General features: G+C 41.0%; 1 protein-coding gene across 3 annotated transcripts in view; it reads left to right on the top strand.

The window, feature by feature from the left end:
- Positions 1-18327, top strand: part of plce1 (phospholipase C, epsilon 1) — a 73068-nt gene that overhangs the window by 38323 nt on the left and 16418 nt on the right. For all 3 annotated transcript variants that reach the window (XM_041066969.1, XM_041066971.1, XM_041066970.1), the window contains exons 8-29: positions 1597-1751; positions 2100-2267; positions 8819-8964; positions 9065-9212; positions 9411-9521; positions 9610-9719; positions 9906-10022; positions 11981-12109; positions 12200-12336; positions 12706-12812; positions 13130-13254; positions 13406-13550; positions 13853-14017; positions 14292-14406; positions 14699-14858; positions 14969-15091; positions 15982-16118; positions 16242-16480; positions 16726-16787; positions 16955-17120; positions 17248-17355; positions 17816-17932. In XM_041066969.1, coding sequence (XP_040922903.1) covers positions 1597-1751; positions 2100-2267; positions 8819-8964; positions 9065-9212; positions 9411-9521; positions 9610-9719; positions 9906-10022; positions 11981-12109; positions 12200-12336; positions 12706-12812; positions 13130-13254; positions 13406-13550; positions 13853-14017; positions 14292-14406; positions 14699-14858; positions 14969-15091; positions 15982-16118; positions 16242-16480; positions 16726-16787; positions 16955-17120; positions 17248-17355; positions 17816-17932 — 2990 coding nt within the window. The remainder of the gene's footprint in view (positions 1-1596; positions 1752-2099; positions 2268-8818; positions 8965-9064; positions 9213-9410; positions 9522-9609; positions 9720-9905; positions 10023-11980; positions 12110-12199; positions 12337-12705; positions 12813-13129; positions 13255-13405; positions 13551-13852; positions 14018-14291; positions 14407-14698; positions 14859-14968; positions 15092-15981; positions 16119-16241; positions 16481-16725; positions 16788-16954; positions 17121-17247; positions 17356-17815; positions 17933-18327) is intronic.

The following is an 18327-nucleotide window of genomic DNA, read 5'->3' as shown; positions in this document are numbered from 1 at the left end:
CTCAAAGTCTATTTCTTTTATTCTGGCTTTCTTTCTTTCCTTCTATTTCCTGTCTCCCCTGTCTATGTTCTTAACTGTCTCAAACACACACACACACACACACACACACACACACACACACACACACACACACACACACACACACACACACACACACACACACTGAGAGTTCATTACAGAAACTGTGAGGCCGGATCCAGAAATCAAACTGTGTAAATAAGCAAGTGTTGTCCCTGCAGAGCAGTCACTGCTGTTGCTATGGCTACCTGTGGCACATCTCAAGGATAACCAAGGGCAACCTTTAAGTGTGCATCTGCATACGTGCATGCATACAGAATTTTGTGTGTGTGTGTGTGTGGTTGTGGGAGATTTCTGTGAGTGTGATAGTTGACAATGACCAGCGAGAGTTTGTCTAATTCAATCTGGTGTTCAATCTCTTTGATGTACATCTTCTTGCCTTCATGGTATTTTATTGTAAATATTGTATAACTCATTAATTCAACATATAAAGCTGCTGAACTGAGTGACAAACACTTGATTCACTTCATTCACACACATGCAAAAATACTCCATTTCTTGAGTCACGGTGATGTTAGTGACATCTCCCTGCTTCTGTCTGAATAAAGGTTGCGTAATGGCTCTGGTCTCACCAGTCAGCAACATTCAGTACTGCAGACTTCACCCTGATAGTCTCTGCCTTAGGAGCAGGGGCTTTTTCTGGGCAGGAACTGTATCCACCTGACTAAAATAGGATCTGTAAGTTACTGCAGTTGAATGTAGGTGAAATTCCTCAGAGAGTCCCTGAAATGTTTCCAGGAAGAGCTCACGCTTTGGAAAACGGCTGTTAGTTTATGTGGCATCCATCCCAACAATGTACTGTATGTCTACCTGGCAGCTCTAGCACCAGTGTAGAAACTGTCCATTATTCCTTTGTTAGCAGAGATGAGGACGGGTTTGTGTGTGTATGTGTGTGTGTGTGTGGGTGCCTATGTGTGTAAACAGACAGACTAATGGACCTGACTGAAATCCAAACAGAGGAACTGGCAGGTGATCAGTGCTGTTTACTTCCAGAGGGTGAAGTGCGCAGGCTTCCTTTGGCTGGTCGAGGGGATAGAGAGAGTGTGGTATGCAGGGACTGATGGATCAGAAGATTTGCGACATTCAGGTTAATCCTGAAAAACGGATCCACATTTCATTGAGGCTCATGGCTTTCACTGTGAAAGGGAAACATCAGAGCAGATAATGTCTCACTTTTAATCTCTCCTCTTTCTCATTCCTGCTCCCTCTTCTTCTTTTTACTGGTCTGGGGAGAAGCAGTGTGTCTGCTTTCTTTTGTGTACGAGTTCAACTCTTGTGTACGAGTTCATTCTTCCCTCTTCCCCTCAACTGTATAAACCCTTCACACTTCATCTCTCTTGCTCTGTTTTCATGTTATCTCTCTCTCTCTCTCTCTCTCTCTCTCTCTCTCTCTCTCTCTCTCTCTCTCTCGCCCTTCACCAAACTGCCAGCTAGATGGTGATATCATGTGAGAAAAAGTAATGTAAAATTCATGATCTCTCTCCTTGTCTCTCCTGCCTCCTTTATTTGTACATTCAGAACGACAGCTGGCCAACAGCATGACCAGCAGCAGCTCTCTTCCTCCCAGTGTCAGTGGGATCAGCAAGGAGCTGGCAGAGCTGCGACACCTTGTGCAGTTCCCTGAGGAGATTGCCTGCATCCTCACTGAGCAAGAGCAGCAGCTCTACCAACGGGTAGGAGGAATTTCAGACATGTTGGGGGTCAAAAAGTCGAATATGTACTATGTGGTTTTTGTTGGACAGGAAACAGAGTTCCAGAAAGACAAATATTGATTCTGAAAAAACAAACAAACACTATTCTATTGACATCTTAGGGAAAGAATACACATTCATAAATTTATGCAGTCAGATGTTGTTGTAAGGAGGTTGGACAAACATGTTTCTTTTGAGAGGAGTTAGGAAGGATGAAGAGAAATAGAACATGAGTAGAGTTTGTATCTGATATTGTAATCCCAGTCTATGTTCAGTCATTCATGTTGGGGTAATAAGAAATACTTACCCCACTACTCTGTCTAACCACAGGTGTTTCCCTTGGACTACCTCTGTTTCCTCACTCGGGACCTGGGCAGTCCCGAGTGTCAAACTAAACACCACCCAAACCTCAAGGCTTCACTGTCCGCACCCACCATGCCTACCCAGAGTGCTCAGCGAAGTAACGCTGTGGAAGACCTGGTGACACGGTTCAACGAGGTGAGCAACGCTCTCATATAAAATGTGTGTGTGTTTGGGATTATGATGCTGTTTAGTCTATTGTTAAATTGGTTTTTCAGTCCAAATTGATAAAAAATTCAATTTAATGTCACAAAATACAAAGAAAAGCAGTGAATTCTCACAGCTGGCTGTTCTTGCTTGAAAAATTGCTTAAACAATTAATCAATTATCAAAATAGTTGCTGATGAATATTCTGCCAATCAGTTAATCGATTGATCAACTAATTGTTTCAGCTGTACTCTATGGCTGAGGTCTGGATGAGATCACCTGAGAGTCTGTGATACCAATCAGCAAAGTATGTGGTATAGTTTGATGGCGTGACTCATGAATGCCTTGACTTTTTACACACAGGCCTATACGGATATCTAATTATTCTTATTGCACTTCTTAACTATAGGGAAAACACTGACTAAAAAAGTGGTAGTCTGTAGCTTGCCCTCAATTACATCATTAGAAACAGTGAAAATGCATGTATTTCGATTTGACATGAATGTGAAAGGTTGAAAAGTGCTGCAGACCAGTAATTGTGTTTTCCTTTACGCTGTCGTGTTTGCTGCTAGTCATCATCATCTCACGACCGAGGCACACACTGCGCACGCACTCACAGTGGTGTAAGCTGGCTAAAGTTACTCTCCCAGGCCTTGTGTCTTTATGGTGAGTGACTTTGAGAATAAACAATCACAACACTGCGCTGGTGAGAAAGAGAAAGTGAGGGAGAGAGAGAGAGAGATTGATTGGGAATGATGATGTCATCTTTAAGTTGCATGCCTTTCACATCAGCTGGTTTTCATTTAGGTCAGCGAGGGGAGTAACGCATGAAAAATAGTTTCCCAAATGTGCGTCATAGCCATATATGGGCACAGTGGAACAAAAGTCAAATGACAACAGTGATTCTTGCTTTGAGGACGCTGATGGAGCCCTCAAGTGGCTTCCAATCATGACACTGAGAGGCTGTAGGAGTATCCTGTCGTAGGTCCGACTGTACACTATGGTTTGGATAAGTTTTCCTGCAGTTTTCCTCAGAGATGGTGAACGATATTATTTAAAATATTCACATTAGAAGTCTGTTAAAGGAGCAATGTGTGCTATGTATCGTGTTGCAGAGATATTTACTGAAATTTACTGAAATAATTTCATGATACCACTTTGTATCGTGAGAAGGTCTATAATAGTAGGTGTGAGCAGGCTGTGAACCTGTGTTGCAGGCATTCCTCCTCTCTTTCCTCAAGCTCATCTATTGGTGCTGCTGCTCTTCCTCTCCTTCGCGTTCCTCACATCTCGTGGCTTGTCCTCTTCTCCTGCAGACTGGGTGTAAAATTATCAGTCTAACAATAACCGAAGAAAGTAGTCACATAATCAGATTGCAAGGTATACCTGTGTGGAAAACATTATTCCCTAATCCATGCAGGTTTGAGGTCTGAGCTCAGCGTGAGGGTGAGGGTTGAAACTTGGTTGTGAGTCCAGGTGAGCCCAGTCTTGGAACACACACACACAGCATGCTCTCATGTGCACCCTGAATGACAGTTTCACAGAAAGGGCTGGTATAAACTTTATGAATTTTCTGATGGTCCACTGGCCCACTGATGCAGCAGCCCACTGGGATTTGTCCTGGTACTCCCTACTGCCAGTCTCACTGTGGCACAGGGGGAAGAGGAGGGGGAGGAGGGAACAAACAGTGTGTTTCCTTGTTTCTTACAATAGGAGTGGACGCCCCAACTTTCTGGGAATATGATGCCTATTTGTTTGGAGTATGATGAATTTGGTGGGAATGTTTTTTGTTTTTTTCAGTCTTCTATGTTAGTAAACTGAAAAATTTAGACTGTTGGTTTTAGGCAAAAACAAGACATTTTAGGATGTCACCATGGGCTGATTTTGTGGAAATACATTTTAATTAGGAATGTTCCAAAATACAAGATATAGGTATATTTAGGTAATATCTGCTTGCAGTTAACGCTCAGGTTAACAACTGACAACTTTCCTGCACAGGATCTACTGTTTCTGGCTATCAGTGTATTAGTTTTAGCATCTTATTTCTTTCCTCACACTTGACAGACAGCATTTTGTAAATTTAAATGAAAAATTCTCTAATGGTTTTGATCCCGTTCATTTTCAAGCCATGTATGGGAGTGAAATGATTATGCAGTAATAAGGATAACACGGCAAAAGAACATTTGGAGGCAAGGAAGGGTGAACAGTTTGGACCCCTTTGTGTCTGTCTGGAGTGTTTAGCTTTGACAGGACCAGTATGTGCTCATGCACTGAGTATGTAATAGTTCTCTGTCAACCTTGGTTATGTAATTCATGTATCAAGGAGAAACTGACCCTCATAGTTCAACTAATAACACGCGCACAGATGGAGACAGACAGACGGACAGACAGATGGACACACAGACAAACATCAAAGGGGGGATCAGCTTGTACCCAGCTCCAGTTCTGTGTGTGTTTCTGTTTGTGTTTGTGTGCATGTGTGTCTGTGTGTGTGCTTGAATTTTTGTCAAGTTGATACCGATAACACCTATGCTATGTACGTAAGAGAGGCTGTTATATATCTCTCGATATATAGTATATCATCATATCCTGTCTATTATCTCTCATACACAACACTGAGTACACACTTTTGCTATCTGGAATATCAGAAGAGATGCCAACTCCGTACGGTGCCTTGATCTGTGGCGGTTCCAAAAGCCACTTTGCAGACAGTCAGAATGGCTTAGATGGTGACTGTAATTCAACCCAGCTGCTGACATGGTTTTGCATTCATTATGTCATAACGGTAGAAGTGACTGATAGCGGATTTTCACGCAAGGCATGCACACCCTAGCACGCATAGACCTGGGGAGTAACAGATAAGATACTGTAGGGTAGTGGGGTTGTTTGTCAGAAGGCCATATACAGTAGATTCTAGAACAAGCTTCTGCACAAATGAAGTAACTGAGAGCAACACACTGCATCCTCTCGGGCTCCAGGGGGGATTTTCTATAGCTGACGCTCTGCATCTGATCTCTCTGAAAATGGTGACAAGTGAGAAAAGAGCGTCCGACTACAATTTATAAAATCAGCTACGAATTGACAATGGTTAAATAGTTGATGATATTCAAGGTTCATTTTCCCATTTTTTCTTTTATTTATGGTACCCTAGGTACCCAGCTGGAATCGATTTAGGAAGGGGTCACCATGTTTTTAAAATTAGTTTACCATTATATCCCATTTGAATGGTAGATTCTCTTAAATTGAAGAGAATCAGGTGATCTGTGCAAATAGTAATGAATAAATTCACCTTTAAATCAACTGATCACCTGGTTAGTTGGTCACTGTGCTAGATAAACTGGATTCAGTGCAACCTAAGATGCTCCGTCACATTTCTGCAGTTCAAGGGCAAAAATGTTACTAGTTGCATTAGTAGTTATTACTAGTTGACATTACACTTAAACGCAGGTTAAGTTTCCATGTTGTGACATTTCCTTCTAAGTATACCATTACATTTAAGTATTTCCTGTTGTCATTGTTTACAATGTCACGACAAACAGGTAAATTCCATCTGTGGATGAAGCTAATGTGATATGATAGAAAGCTACAGAAAAGCTGCTAAATGAACCTTGTGTTGAGGTTGTTTTCTAAACTGCTGTTTTCAAGGTCGAGAATAAACTTTAAACCTAATTTCCATTCTAGTTCCACTCAACTGCATAATCCATTTTACAGGATTTGGGGGATAAGTGGAGCAACTTCAACTCAAGTTTTATCTTTTCATGTTTCTCAGCTTGAGTAAATAATGACTTTATATTAGTGAGAACAGTTTAGAGGAGACAATTTTAAGTGTCTTCAATGGATTACATTTTCACAATAACCCCCCCCCCCCACACACACACACACACACACACACCACACACCCTCAGCCCTCCGAATGCCCCTCTCTTCTATCGCACAGGAATGCATAAACTAGCGTGCTTTCACTCATATCGGATAGGGGAGACTTGTGAGAGACTTAACAAACCATAACACTATTAACATGAGTGAGTTTGAAATTATGACAACTACCTTTTTAAAGTCTGACAAATAAAATGTAGCATTTTACCAAACACTGTAGATTATATGTTTATGAAGCACCTTCTGTGTACGTACAAGCTCATATCTAAAATGTCTGTATATACTGTGTGTTGAATTGTATATGTAAGTGCCTGAGGCTGATATGTGAGTATCTATGGTCTCATACCGAGTGTATGTGAAAGTTGGTATTCTGTACATGGGCAGGGAGTTTGGTTGCTCGTTATGTATGATTTCTGTACTTGTTTGTGTTATAACCCACTTAGAGGTTAGAGGTGAGATGGGTGGGGTCACATTTTACCTGTGTTTCATCGGGTTGTGTCAGAATGGAAAACATCTTCAAACAAAAACTCTACATGTCTTTGTTACGTGTTTGTGTGTGTGTGTGTGTGTGTGTCTTTATTTAGGCCCTGCGATGTGTGGTGGGCTTTACAGATCCTTACATAACCCAGTAATAGATCTCTGGGCCAGGGGGATGTTTTTTACTGCCTGCAAGGGGGTTGGGGACTTGGGGACTCTGTGTGTGTGTGTGTGTGTGTGTGTGTGTGTGTGTGTGTGTGTGTGTGTGTGTGTGTGCGTGTGCGTGTGTGCGTGCATGTGCGTGTGTGTGTGTGTGAAGACATCAAGAGGCTCAAAAGCATAGAGGCACACATACTAGAGAGCAAGAAGCAGCCAGATTGAAATCTGATCTTTTCCTGTATTGTGAGTTTGTGTGTGTGTGTGTGTTGGCTTGTTTTGGGCTGTACTATATTCGTGGGGTCTGAAAACTGGGAGCCTACTATACTTGTGGGGTCCGACAGCTTCACAGGAACCAAAATGCTGGACCCTTAAGGATTAAATGGCTGTTTAAGGGATAACTTGGTTTTAGGGTTATGGTTAGAGTTAGGTTTAGGTTAGGTTGCAGGTTGGAGTTAGGCATTCAGCTGTGATAGGTAAGGTTAGGGAAAGAGAATGCATTATGTCAATGATAGGTCCCCACAAAGGTAGGTGTACAAAGTGTGTGTGTGTGTCCATCACAAAGAATGTGAAGGAAGCTGACCGTGATAAATATCTGGTTTCTGTCTTTTGCGTGTGCTTTAGGGCAGTTAGAGCAGAGACAGAGTGCAGCTGATAGAGATCTGATCTCATTCTTTCTTCTGTGTGTGTGTGTGTGTGTGTGTGTGTGTGTGTGTGTGTGTGTGTGTGTGTGTGTGTGTGTGTGTGTGTGTGTGCGTGTGGCCAGCTGGCATGCTCCTGTGCATAGTTTACCACTTTAGACACAAGTTGCCATACTCAAGTGCAAGCAAGACCACACACAACACGGAGTTTCCTTTCTGTCATTTGTCACATGACATACATGCAGCATATTGTATCAGTACTAAGGCTTATGGGATGTTTGATCACTATTGGGGGGTAAGTTTTATGTTTTCATTAAAACATGTCTATTTTGATTATTAAAAATGGATAGTAAAATTTAAATAAATAAATAAATAGTCCTGAAAAAATTATTTTTTTTTAAAATTTGGCATTCTACAAGAGTCATGTCTTTACCCTGTTTCAATTCAGTGTAAATTCCGAGCGACATAGAACGCGCCAATCCAATCCGCTTTTTTCACTGAGAGAAAGCCGATATTAACGATAATCCAGTCCGTGTTTTGCTGCTCTCTTGAACAGGAAATCAAGGCGATGCGCTGCTTCAGCGAGTCAGATACGTTCTTTCTAATCGCCGAGAAGATGCCCGTGTTAATAAAAATCCATTCCACGTTTTCACTATTACCTTTCACAGGTACGCTACAGACGTACGGTAGTGACGTAGTGACAGACGTTTGTTACGATTAAAATGAGCGCCACCGCAACGAAATGGATATTCGGAGGTTTCTAAAGGAGGAAGTAAGTCATCGTTGCTGGAGGTAGTAATTAGTTAACTCCAACAGCACAGAGTCCCTTGTCAGTAATAAACCAAAGTATCCTCCCTGTTCTGGCAAACAAAACCTGGCCATCAGCCATTATGTTACCAGGCTAACATTCCGTGCTTGCCTAGCCAAATGGCTAGTGTAACTGTTTGCTTTGTGTGTTTGCTCTAAAAAAAAAAGAGAGAGCTTAGGCTCCTTCACTGGCTGTTATCATTATCATCAATGGAAAAGAATAGCACAATAAATAATAATCAGCCCACCACCCCTCTCCACATCCAGACGCCGACTGAGTTAGCACCAGATGACAGGAAGAGCTGTCGCTCTCTCACCTGTTGGTCACCTGCTGCTAAGGTGGGTCAAAGTGATCTGACAGTCATTTGCGATACAGTTAGCATTTTATGGAAATTAACAGGGATATTCATACTGAATAAATTAGTTATATTTGCAGTTTTTCCTAACAGTTATAAATAGCTCCCCCCAAAAGTGGCCAAGCCCCCCATGTTTCCAAATCCTAGTGACGTCCCTGCTGTTCGTTTATCAGTTTTGAGTGTGTTAGTTACTATTAGTACTGTTATATGCAAAACTCTGTATCAATAGGTGAGTTCGTGGGTGACGTGGCTGGTCCTGACAGCAGGGTCGATGGAGGAGAAGAGAGAGGTTTTCTCTTACCTGGTCCACGTCGCCAAATGCTGCTGGAACATGGGAAACTACAACGGTGTCATGGAGTTCCTGGCAGGACTCAGGTTTTAAGGAACACACGGACAGACACTCTCAGATATGGTCACATAATCATTCTGTGCTCACGAGCATACAGCTCACTGAGAATTCCATTTGTTCTTCCAGGTCTCGTAAAGTGCTGAAGATGTGGCAGTTTATGGACCAGTCAGACATCGACACCATGAGAAGCTTAAAGGACGCCATGGCTCAGCACGAGTCTTCTTCTGAGTACAAGAAAGTTGTGACCAGAGCTCTCAATATCCCAGGATGCAAGGTGGGTTGCTGTTTGTTCAGGTGATGTTTGGGAATGTAAAGGTTTGTCATGCACGTCACTTCTGAATGACCTCCTCAGTATGCATTTGTTTCATTACTATAACAGTTCACATATGTTTTTCTTTTCTGGCTGATTGAATGACAAAGAGTAAAAAGCCACAACAGGATGCTTTTTCTCTGTCATGTCCCTACACCATAGGTTGTGCCATTCTGTGGGGTTTTTCTGAAGGAGCTGAGTGACGCGTTAGATGGCACAGCAAGCATCATTAGCCTTAAACCACCTCCAGACAACACAGAGGACCCTATAGAGGTACAGTAACATCTGCAAGCATACACAGACACACATCTCATGTAACTGATCCAAGCCATAAGAATCAGACATGCCTTCTTTTCTCTAGTTTGTGTCCGACTACAGCGGCCAGCACAACTTCATGTCGCGGTCTGGTCCAAATGGTCTACACGTCCCAGAAAAGGAAGCCACTGTCAGCAACATCCTCCAGATTATCAGGTATACTTCAACTTTGAAAACATGTCCTGTAAAGACTGTGTCTATACTTTTTGACTGATGACAATATTTAGATCTTTATTTTATTATTAATTTTTATTTATTTTATAATTTATACCTTCTTATTCTACTCATCATTTTGCTTCTTGCACTTGACTCTCTTCTGACTCTCCTCTCTCTGCTCCTTAGATCTTGTAATCGTAGTTTGGAGGCAGAGGATCCTGATGAGGCGTCCACCAGTCCCTCTTCCACTGGCCCATCCCCTGCATCAAGAAACAATTCTTTCAGGGACCGCTGCCGCAATCAGTCAGTGCACTTATTTTTTTCCCCCCCTTTTTTACCTTTTAGTCACATTTTGTTCAGGGTTCTTTCAGTGTACAGTTCTCTCTCCAAGTGCTAAACCGTGATTCTTGAACTCTTAAAAAGTTTGTGTCTTGTTTAACCTTAGAAGGGTAAATGTCACAGGGTCTTTAACCCATCCAGCTGAAGGATGATCTCTGTGTTTTTACCGTGTGTGGGGGATGTTGTGCAAGTTGTGACTAAGGTTTTAAGACATGCAGTTTGGTTTCTAATGACACATAGCATTTGACCCAGTCCATCAAGACATCGTGTATGACTTGTTTACATAGTTGATTTCACATTTTGTTTACTGTTGTTAAACTGTACTTCTTCATGCTGGCTTCTTGTTTTAATATAAAAGAATTCGATTTTTTAGTAATTATATACCTAGTAATTTGCTTCCTTTCTTATATTGATATCACTTTATCGCTTTACCAAACACTTCAGAAGAATGTTAAGGCACCCTTCATCTATTTTTAATTTTTGGGTGAACCACTCCTTTAAAGTAGACTGAAAATATTCTGTTGTTTAGCACTGTGACCCTTCCTGCTGTTCTGTGTCCAAAATGGCGATTGTTATTTTCCTGTTTGTTCACAGGCAATGACTCATAGACAAAGTTAAATATGGTCTATTATATACAGATTTTTTTAATGAAAACTATGAGCTGTGCTGTGCTGTGCTGTGAATGATTGGCATGGCTGGTCACTCATTTCTCAATAACACAACTCCTGTTCTTTATCAGTTCTTCCTAGATACAGAGTTCTGAGGCCAAACAAACTGGATACTCACTAAAGTTTTTCTGTACAGTATCTTACTCTAGGTCATTTCTCTCTCACAGTCTTTAATAAATACTGGCACAAGATAACGGGTTTGTGAAGGGACATATTTACAGATTGTTATGGAGATGAGGTGCTGTTCACATAAACCCCTGTGTCACAGAGAAAAAAGATAACAGGTTGGTTTCCTGTCAGGGCAGGAAGGAGCAGAGCTCTGGTACTTTTCAGCACACTGGTGACAGGTAGCTTGCTGGAATTTGGACACCGACATGAAATGTTGTTAGAAAACTGATTTAATTTGAAGCTTGAGCTGTGATGTTTGTACTAAGGAAACCTGGATTATATTTCCTTTGTTTCTAGACAGTTTCTTTGACTCTGAGTTATTATTTCACATTAGAGCTCAGGATAACACTGGTTAATTTTGGCTAGGGGCATGCTGTTCATCCGTCTGTGCTCAGATGCAGATAAATATCATTTCTCTTACTCAGAGTTTTAGGAGTTCTTTTCCTGTGTTCCTGTTATCTTTCCCACTGGCATCCTCTTTTTGCTATTTTTATTTTCACTTCTGAGGACATGTGTCAAAACTTCTGTCCGCTCTTTATTCTTCTCACTCCTCCTCTCCTCCTCCTTTGTCCCATTCTCCCCTTCCATAGTTCCCATTCATTTAGGACACCACCAGAATCAAACCGTGTCCTGTAAGTGATTTTAAGAGTTTAAGGAGTTTGAGCAATATTGGCTAACCTCTCCATGACATGGTTTCAGTTGCAGTTTGAATAAAAGCTTGTTTTTTAGTAGTCAAGGAATGTGCAATGACAAATGCATGATGATTTTTTTTTTTTGTGCTTGTTCAACCGATGCACTACAGTACAGGGTACGTTTATGTGCTGTTTATTGTACTTGTAGATGCAGGTCAGTTCTTACTTTTGACAAGACCTCAGTGCATTTTCTAGATAACTGCTTCAACACACCTGCTGCAATAGTTGAAATCAAACATAGAAACTGATGTATTTGCAGATTCCAGAGGACATCAGTAAGCTAACACCTTGGAATTCAGACACTTAATTTTTAATTGTTGTTTATTTTTTTTTTATTTCTTTTTTATCTATCTCACACTGCATCTCTTCTCTTCCAACTTCTATTCATCCTCAGGTTCATGGTCGGGGACTTGTCCGATTCAGATGGTGACTTGTCATCTGAGCCGGTGGTGAAGGAGGTAGAGTTTCAGGGGACTGAGGAGACACACAGAGCTTTCAGCCATGGCACTGAGCTCATCCCCTGGTAAGAAGCAAACACACACACACACACATTCACAAAAATGTACAGCTAGCTCAACAGACACTCCACACTCTCTGTATTCTCTTTTTCTAGGTACGTGTTGTCACTACAACCAGACGTTCACCAGTTTCTGCTTCAGGGGGCTACAGTCATCCACTACGACCAGGACAGCCACCTCACAGCTCGCTGTCTGCTGCGACTACAACCTGACAACACAACACTTACATGGGGTAAATTATAACAGAGATTCATTAAAACCATCTCAGTATGATTTAAAAGACATGGTTATCTCCCCTGCTGTTGTTTACACCATGTTAAACTACCTGTAATTAATTTTTCTACTGAGTTATGTAATCAAATTTTGTCTGTCATCAATATATTTTAAACATGATAAGTATGTTTATATCCCATACAGACCAGCCCCATTTCCTCTCTCATTATTACTCTTTAAACAACTGGAAAACAGGCGTTTGTTGTAAATGTGTTTACCCAAAGTAGGGAAGCCCTGTGTCTTTAGTTACACATACAATTTAAACAGGTTGTAAATGTGTGTCTTTACTACATTTCAAACAGAACATAAATGTGTTGATTTGCGGCAGGTAAGCCTCAAAGCACTGGGGCTTCCCCTCCAGAACAGCCCCTGGGATTAGGACAGACTGTAGTGGCAGGACTAGCAGAAGGCCTCTTGGACCTGGGAGTGGTGAAGGTTTGTTGAATATAGTGATGTTGTTTTGGTATCTAGACAGCAAAAAAAAAGTCCTAGTGTAGAGATATGAATATGTATTTTTTTAAAGCAAGCAAAAATTATGTCTTTAAATTTTTCTTTAAGTTTGTATATTTGACAGAAAATCAAGCTTTATTATTCCAAATATGGTTATTTACTACTCAAGGTTCATAAATGTGCATTGGAAGAATACTCATTTAACCTTACCTCAGGATTACTAATCAGTTTTGTGTTTGAAAAGCCTTTGACAGTCATAAGTTAGTTTACACTCGTAATATTGTGTTTACTCAAATGTGCAGGCAGTGTTTCTGGGTCACCAGGGAGTCGACGTCCATGCCGTGTGTTTGCAGAACAAGCTGAGCCAGATGACCGTGGAGGAGAATGGTCTCAGCCTCCTCTACGGTCTCAGTACCACTGACAACAGGTTAGTGATTGTTGCCATAAGCATCCTTTGAAACTTTGAAATCCAGTTTTTCTAACACTAGTCCATTGCTTCAATGCCAATTGGTAAGAAGATGAGAAACTGCCTTCCATTTCATACTTACTTTTACTGATGTCTTGACCCCTGCCAATAGGCTTCTTCACTTTGTGGCCCCCAATCACACGGCACAAATGCTTCACAAGGGCCTGTCAGAGCTGGTGAATGCAACCAGAAAACTGAAGAAGTTTCCCGACCAAAGGTTGCAGTGGCTCAGGAGGCAGTATGTCAGTCTGTATCAGGTAGATATACTCTGAACTGAACCATGTTTCCATGACAATATGTTGCTCGCACACATTCAGTTCCATCAATGTCTGAAGTGAATGTGTGAAGTTTTTTTGGCTTTTCTTTCTCTTAAAAGTAAAATGTACCCTGGATTTTTTTTTCTTCATTTCTTTTTCATTCGGCAGAGGATGCCATGAAAAGAGAGGATTTTGTACGTTTACCTGAAATTAAAGGATGAGTGGCTTTCTGCTAACTTTTACCTAAGTTATCTGTGTGTTTGCTTCCTTTCTGTCCGCGTTATTGTGTTTGTTTCTGTTAGGAGGATGGCAGGTACGAAGGCCCCACACTAGCCCAGGCAATTGAGCTGTTTGGAGGGCGCAGGTGGAATATGAGTACAGGTGGAGTGGAGAAACCTGGTGGCCAGAAAAACAGCCCTCTGAGCATCAACGATAAGGCCAAGAAGAAGAAGAAGGTCCTAGTCAGGGTCAGTACATGGAGAGTATATACATTTATTTATTTTTAGGATTAAAGGTATTTTTTAAGTTTAACTGTTCATTTCTCAGGCCATAGAGTTGTGGCTTTTATCTCTTAAGAGTTAAGTGTCTGAACAAGTGAGACTTGTTTGCAAAAGGAGACATACAGGTCAGCCCATCCTGACATATATTTCCTGTTTAACCTGCCAACTCATACATATCTAGTTTTTTATTGTAGAGTGCAGTTGTTGGTTTTTAGGAAAGTGTTTTACACACTCAACACAGGGGGACAGTGGGGACGCCACAGATGATGAGATGGTTTCCAGGAAAACACGGAGCTGTAAGGAGGGACTGTATCGTAACGGACCAGAGTCTGACAGCATCGACCAAGAAGATCCAGGTGACATTTTCAGGAACCACATAAGTTCATAGAAAGAATCAAAACTTCACAGATGTATGCTAAGTGAAAATGTAGCTAGATTACAGGTATTACACTAAAGCAACAAAAATAGGTGAATTTGCTGGGATTTTGTTTTAGAAATCCAGCTAAGGTATTATATTTAAATAACCCAAAAGACTAAAAAAAGAACCTAATAAAGGAGTAAAACAATCTTGACAGGACATAATTTCTTGTAGTCCTGTATTATGTCTATATGATGTTTATTTACACTTAGTCCTCTTTGCCTCCACAGAGGACAGCTTCCCTGGACCATTCTCCCTCTCATCCAGTAAGAGCCCTGGATTGCTAGCTTCTTCTTCCTCCTCCTCCTCTTCCTCCAGCATGGCAGGGTCCAACCATTCCCGCCCACAATCCTCTCCCATCCTTTCTGGAACTGCCAAGTCACAGCCAGGGTATGTACTGTGTGTGAAGACTGGAGGTGTAAAAGTTTGACCCCCACTAACATGTATAACCTTCCTTCATTTCAGGTTAAGCTATTTTTCCTTTTCTCTGTGGGTTGTAGGGCCTGGAGCAGCAGATCGTGGCACGGCCGGGGTAAAGGCTGTTTCAAAGGCTTCCAGAACCTCATGATTTCTGACAGCACGATGAGCTTCATTGAGTTTGTTGAGCTGTTCAAGTCATTCAGGTAAAAAATTCTGCAAGATCCTGCAGAGTTGCAGAGAGACTCTGACCATAAACAGATTCACATATCAGCCTGAATTCAAATGTTTTGAACGTTTGATAAGTATTTTTCTGTTTTTATCTAGCCAACCTAAAACCTGGATCAAACACATTTTTCTGGTTATATGTAACCTTCCGATATTCAGTTATGGCCTGGAACATTGATATATGTATTTTGTACACTGTTCAGCATTTTTGCCATCTCACTCCCTTTTGTTATATAAATGTTGTACTTTTGTCAATAGCAGCTAAAGACAGTGAGATCAAACAAATTCAGTAAATGCTTCTCAAGTTTATCATGCCTAGGATATTTTCCAAAGATTCTTCTCTGTATAATATTTAGCTTCTATAATATTTTTTCCCTGTCAAATCAAAGGAAACAATGTTTTTCCTTGATAAGAAATGGATTATTCTCATACCAGTCCTCCTACATTTCTTAGATTGTAGTGAATCCTCTCATCTGCTGCCCAGCAGTTTCCTCTTAAATTCCACACTTGCTCAGCCACAGCCATGTTGAGAAAATGGATCTGCTTTAGTGGATCAGCGACTCAAAAACCCTGCTTTAGTTCCTAAAGATGGCAGATGAAATATATTACAGTATATTTAGCCAACCAGCCAACGTCTGTCCAGTGACTACTTGAAGTGTTAATTATGAATCTCAAACTCTTTAAACTTTTGTGTCATTTGAACTCAGATGAACTCATACAAGGTTTGGCAGAACTGCCAAATTTGACAAGAAAAAAAAAAAAGTTATGGAATGTTAAGGAATTTGTTGAATGCCAGTGTATAAATGTAAGATTTCATTTTTGCCCACAGAAGAAATAGATGCAAAACTAAACCTCTGCATATCCACAGTATTCGAAGCAGGAAGGACCTGAAGGAGCTGTTTGACACCTTCGCTGTCCCCTGCAGTCGATCAAGTCCAGAGTCAGCTCCTCTCTACACCAACCTCAGAATAGACGACAAAGACACAGGGCTACAACCAGACCTTGGTACAATATTCGGTTATATTCATTTATACGTTGTTAGCGGAATAAAAACACGAGCAAAAGCATTCAGATCATTCCTCTGTTCCTCTCTCCCTCTCTCACTGAATCTTTTCCTCTCCTGTGCAGACTTACTAACCCGCAACGGTTCAGATCTTGGTCTATTTATCCGGACGAGGCAGCAGATGTCCGACAACCAGAAGCAGATCTCAGACGCCATTGCAGCAGCCAGCATCGTGACCAATGGGACAGGAGTGGAGAACGCATCGCTAGGTGTCTTGGGACTGGCTATCCCCCAGCTCAATGACTTTTTAGTCAACTGTCAGGGGGAGCACCTGAGCTACGATGAGATTCTCAGCATTATCCAGGTAAAGTGTGGAGCTTTGAGAGCTCAGGGAATAGATAAATGAATTCAAGATGACTCTTAATTTATTAACCATAAATGGATTTATGATTAAGAAGAACATACTGTATACTGTGGTTATGGAGGGAGAGAAGGACAAGGAATCCCCTGATAGATTTTTATATTCAACAGGTGAATGAGATAACACAAGGAAGTAAAAAGGACTGTCGATCAATAATGTTAATGAATTGGGTTTTTTTTCTCTTGCAGAAATTTGAGCCCTCATCAAGCATGAGACAAATGGGCTGGATGTCATTTGAAGGTTTTGCAAGGTACAGTAAAAATTTATGTACTTCAAAATACATTGCATATTAGCTTCAGAGCTAAAACGAAATTAAAATATATAATTCATACTGTATTACATAACAGTGGTGATTAAAGGCCACAAATTAGAGTTTGTTTGAATTTAAAATGCAACGTATCCCTCTGTCCATGCCAGATACTTGATGGACAAGGACAACTTTGCTTCTCGTAACGAGGAATCCCAAATGAACCCGGAGGAGCTGCACTATCCTCTGTCCTACTACTACATTGAATCTTCTCATAACACATATCTGACTGGACACCAGCTCAAAGGAGAATCCTCTGTTGAGCTTTACAGTCAGGTTAGTCAGACAGTTACTTGCTGTGTTTTTACCCAGCATTTAAAGCTATTTTTTTATCCATAACTTATGGTTGTTTTTTTTTTTTTTTTAATGTTGATACTAAATTGTGAATGCGTTGGTTACTTAGGTGCTGCTGCAAGGTTGCAGGAGCGTCGAGCTGGACTGTTGGGATGGAGATGATGGCATGCCAGTTATTTACCACGGACACACACTCACCACTAAGATACCCTTCAAGGTTAGAAATGCATATGAATAATTTATTTAATGTTTAATGCGCATTGATTGGAAAAATAAAACAGTCCATCACTGGCCCTCCTTTCTTGCTGCTTTCCTCTCAATGCATGGAAATAGCAGAAGCTTCCAGAACAGACCCATATCTTCAAATACAATTGTACTGCTGTAAGATATGTTAATTTTGACGCTGTCCAAGCAGATACTCTATTGTGTAAGTAAGCCAGTGAATTTTAGGACATGCATCAACTGGCATCAGCTCCCCATAAAACTCATATGCCTTGAATGGCATATCAGTATTATTTACTTTATGTAATCAAAGTTGGACCAGTGCCTGTATTCAATCTGAAGTTGTTTCTAGTCGTAAACCTCATTAGCATCAGTTTCCACAGAGTTTTATTATTGTCATATAAATGACTTGTAGTGCTGTTTCTAAGAATTAAATCTCTCCCATGATGCTCCAGGATGTGGTGGAAGCAATTAACCGGTCTGCGTTTGTCAATTCCGACATGCCCGTCATCCTGTCTATAGAGAACCACTGCTCCCTCCCACAGCAACGCAAGATGGCGGAGATCTTCAAGGTATGATTTCCCTGTCTGGTCAACTTGTTTCTAACGTTAGTGGTATTTAACTTTTATGATTAATGTGCGAGTCTTTTGCTATTTCAGTGTGTGGAGAATGTCATTGATCAGATGAAGTTTGAAACTCTCAGATTACAGATAAAAAAAAATGTATCAGTAAAACTTTCATTAAGGAAAGACTTTAGCTAAGCGTGCTTGCTCCATTTTTAATCATATCCTACTATATATTTAGGGAACACACCTTCACACTTTAGTTTCTAGTCCAACCCTGTTACTTCATGAAGCATCTTCCTCATTGACATTTGTAACAGCGCTTTTTGAGCAAGAGTAGAGCTGCTCTCATTTGTTTTCCTTGACCAGGTTTTCTCAGCTGCTCTGGGCATTCAAACTGGCAG

Source organism: Toxotes jaculatrix, chromosome 21 (assembly GCF_017976425.1).
Source record: "Toxotes jaculatrix isolate fToxJac2 chromosome 21, fToxJac2.pri, whole genome shotgun sequence".
NCBI classification, from domain to species: Eukaryota; Metazoa; Chordata; class Actinopteri; family Toxotidae; genus Toxotes; species Toxotes jaculatrix.
The sequence above is the reverse complement of the archived record's forward strand: the minus strand, read 5'-3'. Positions and strand labels throughout refer to the sequence as shown.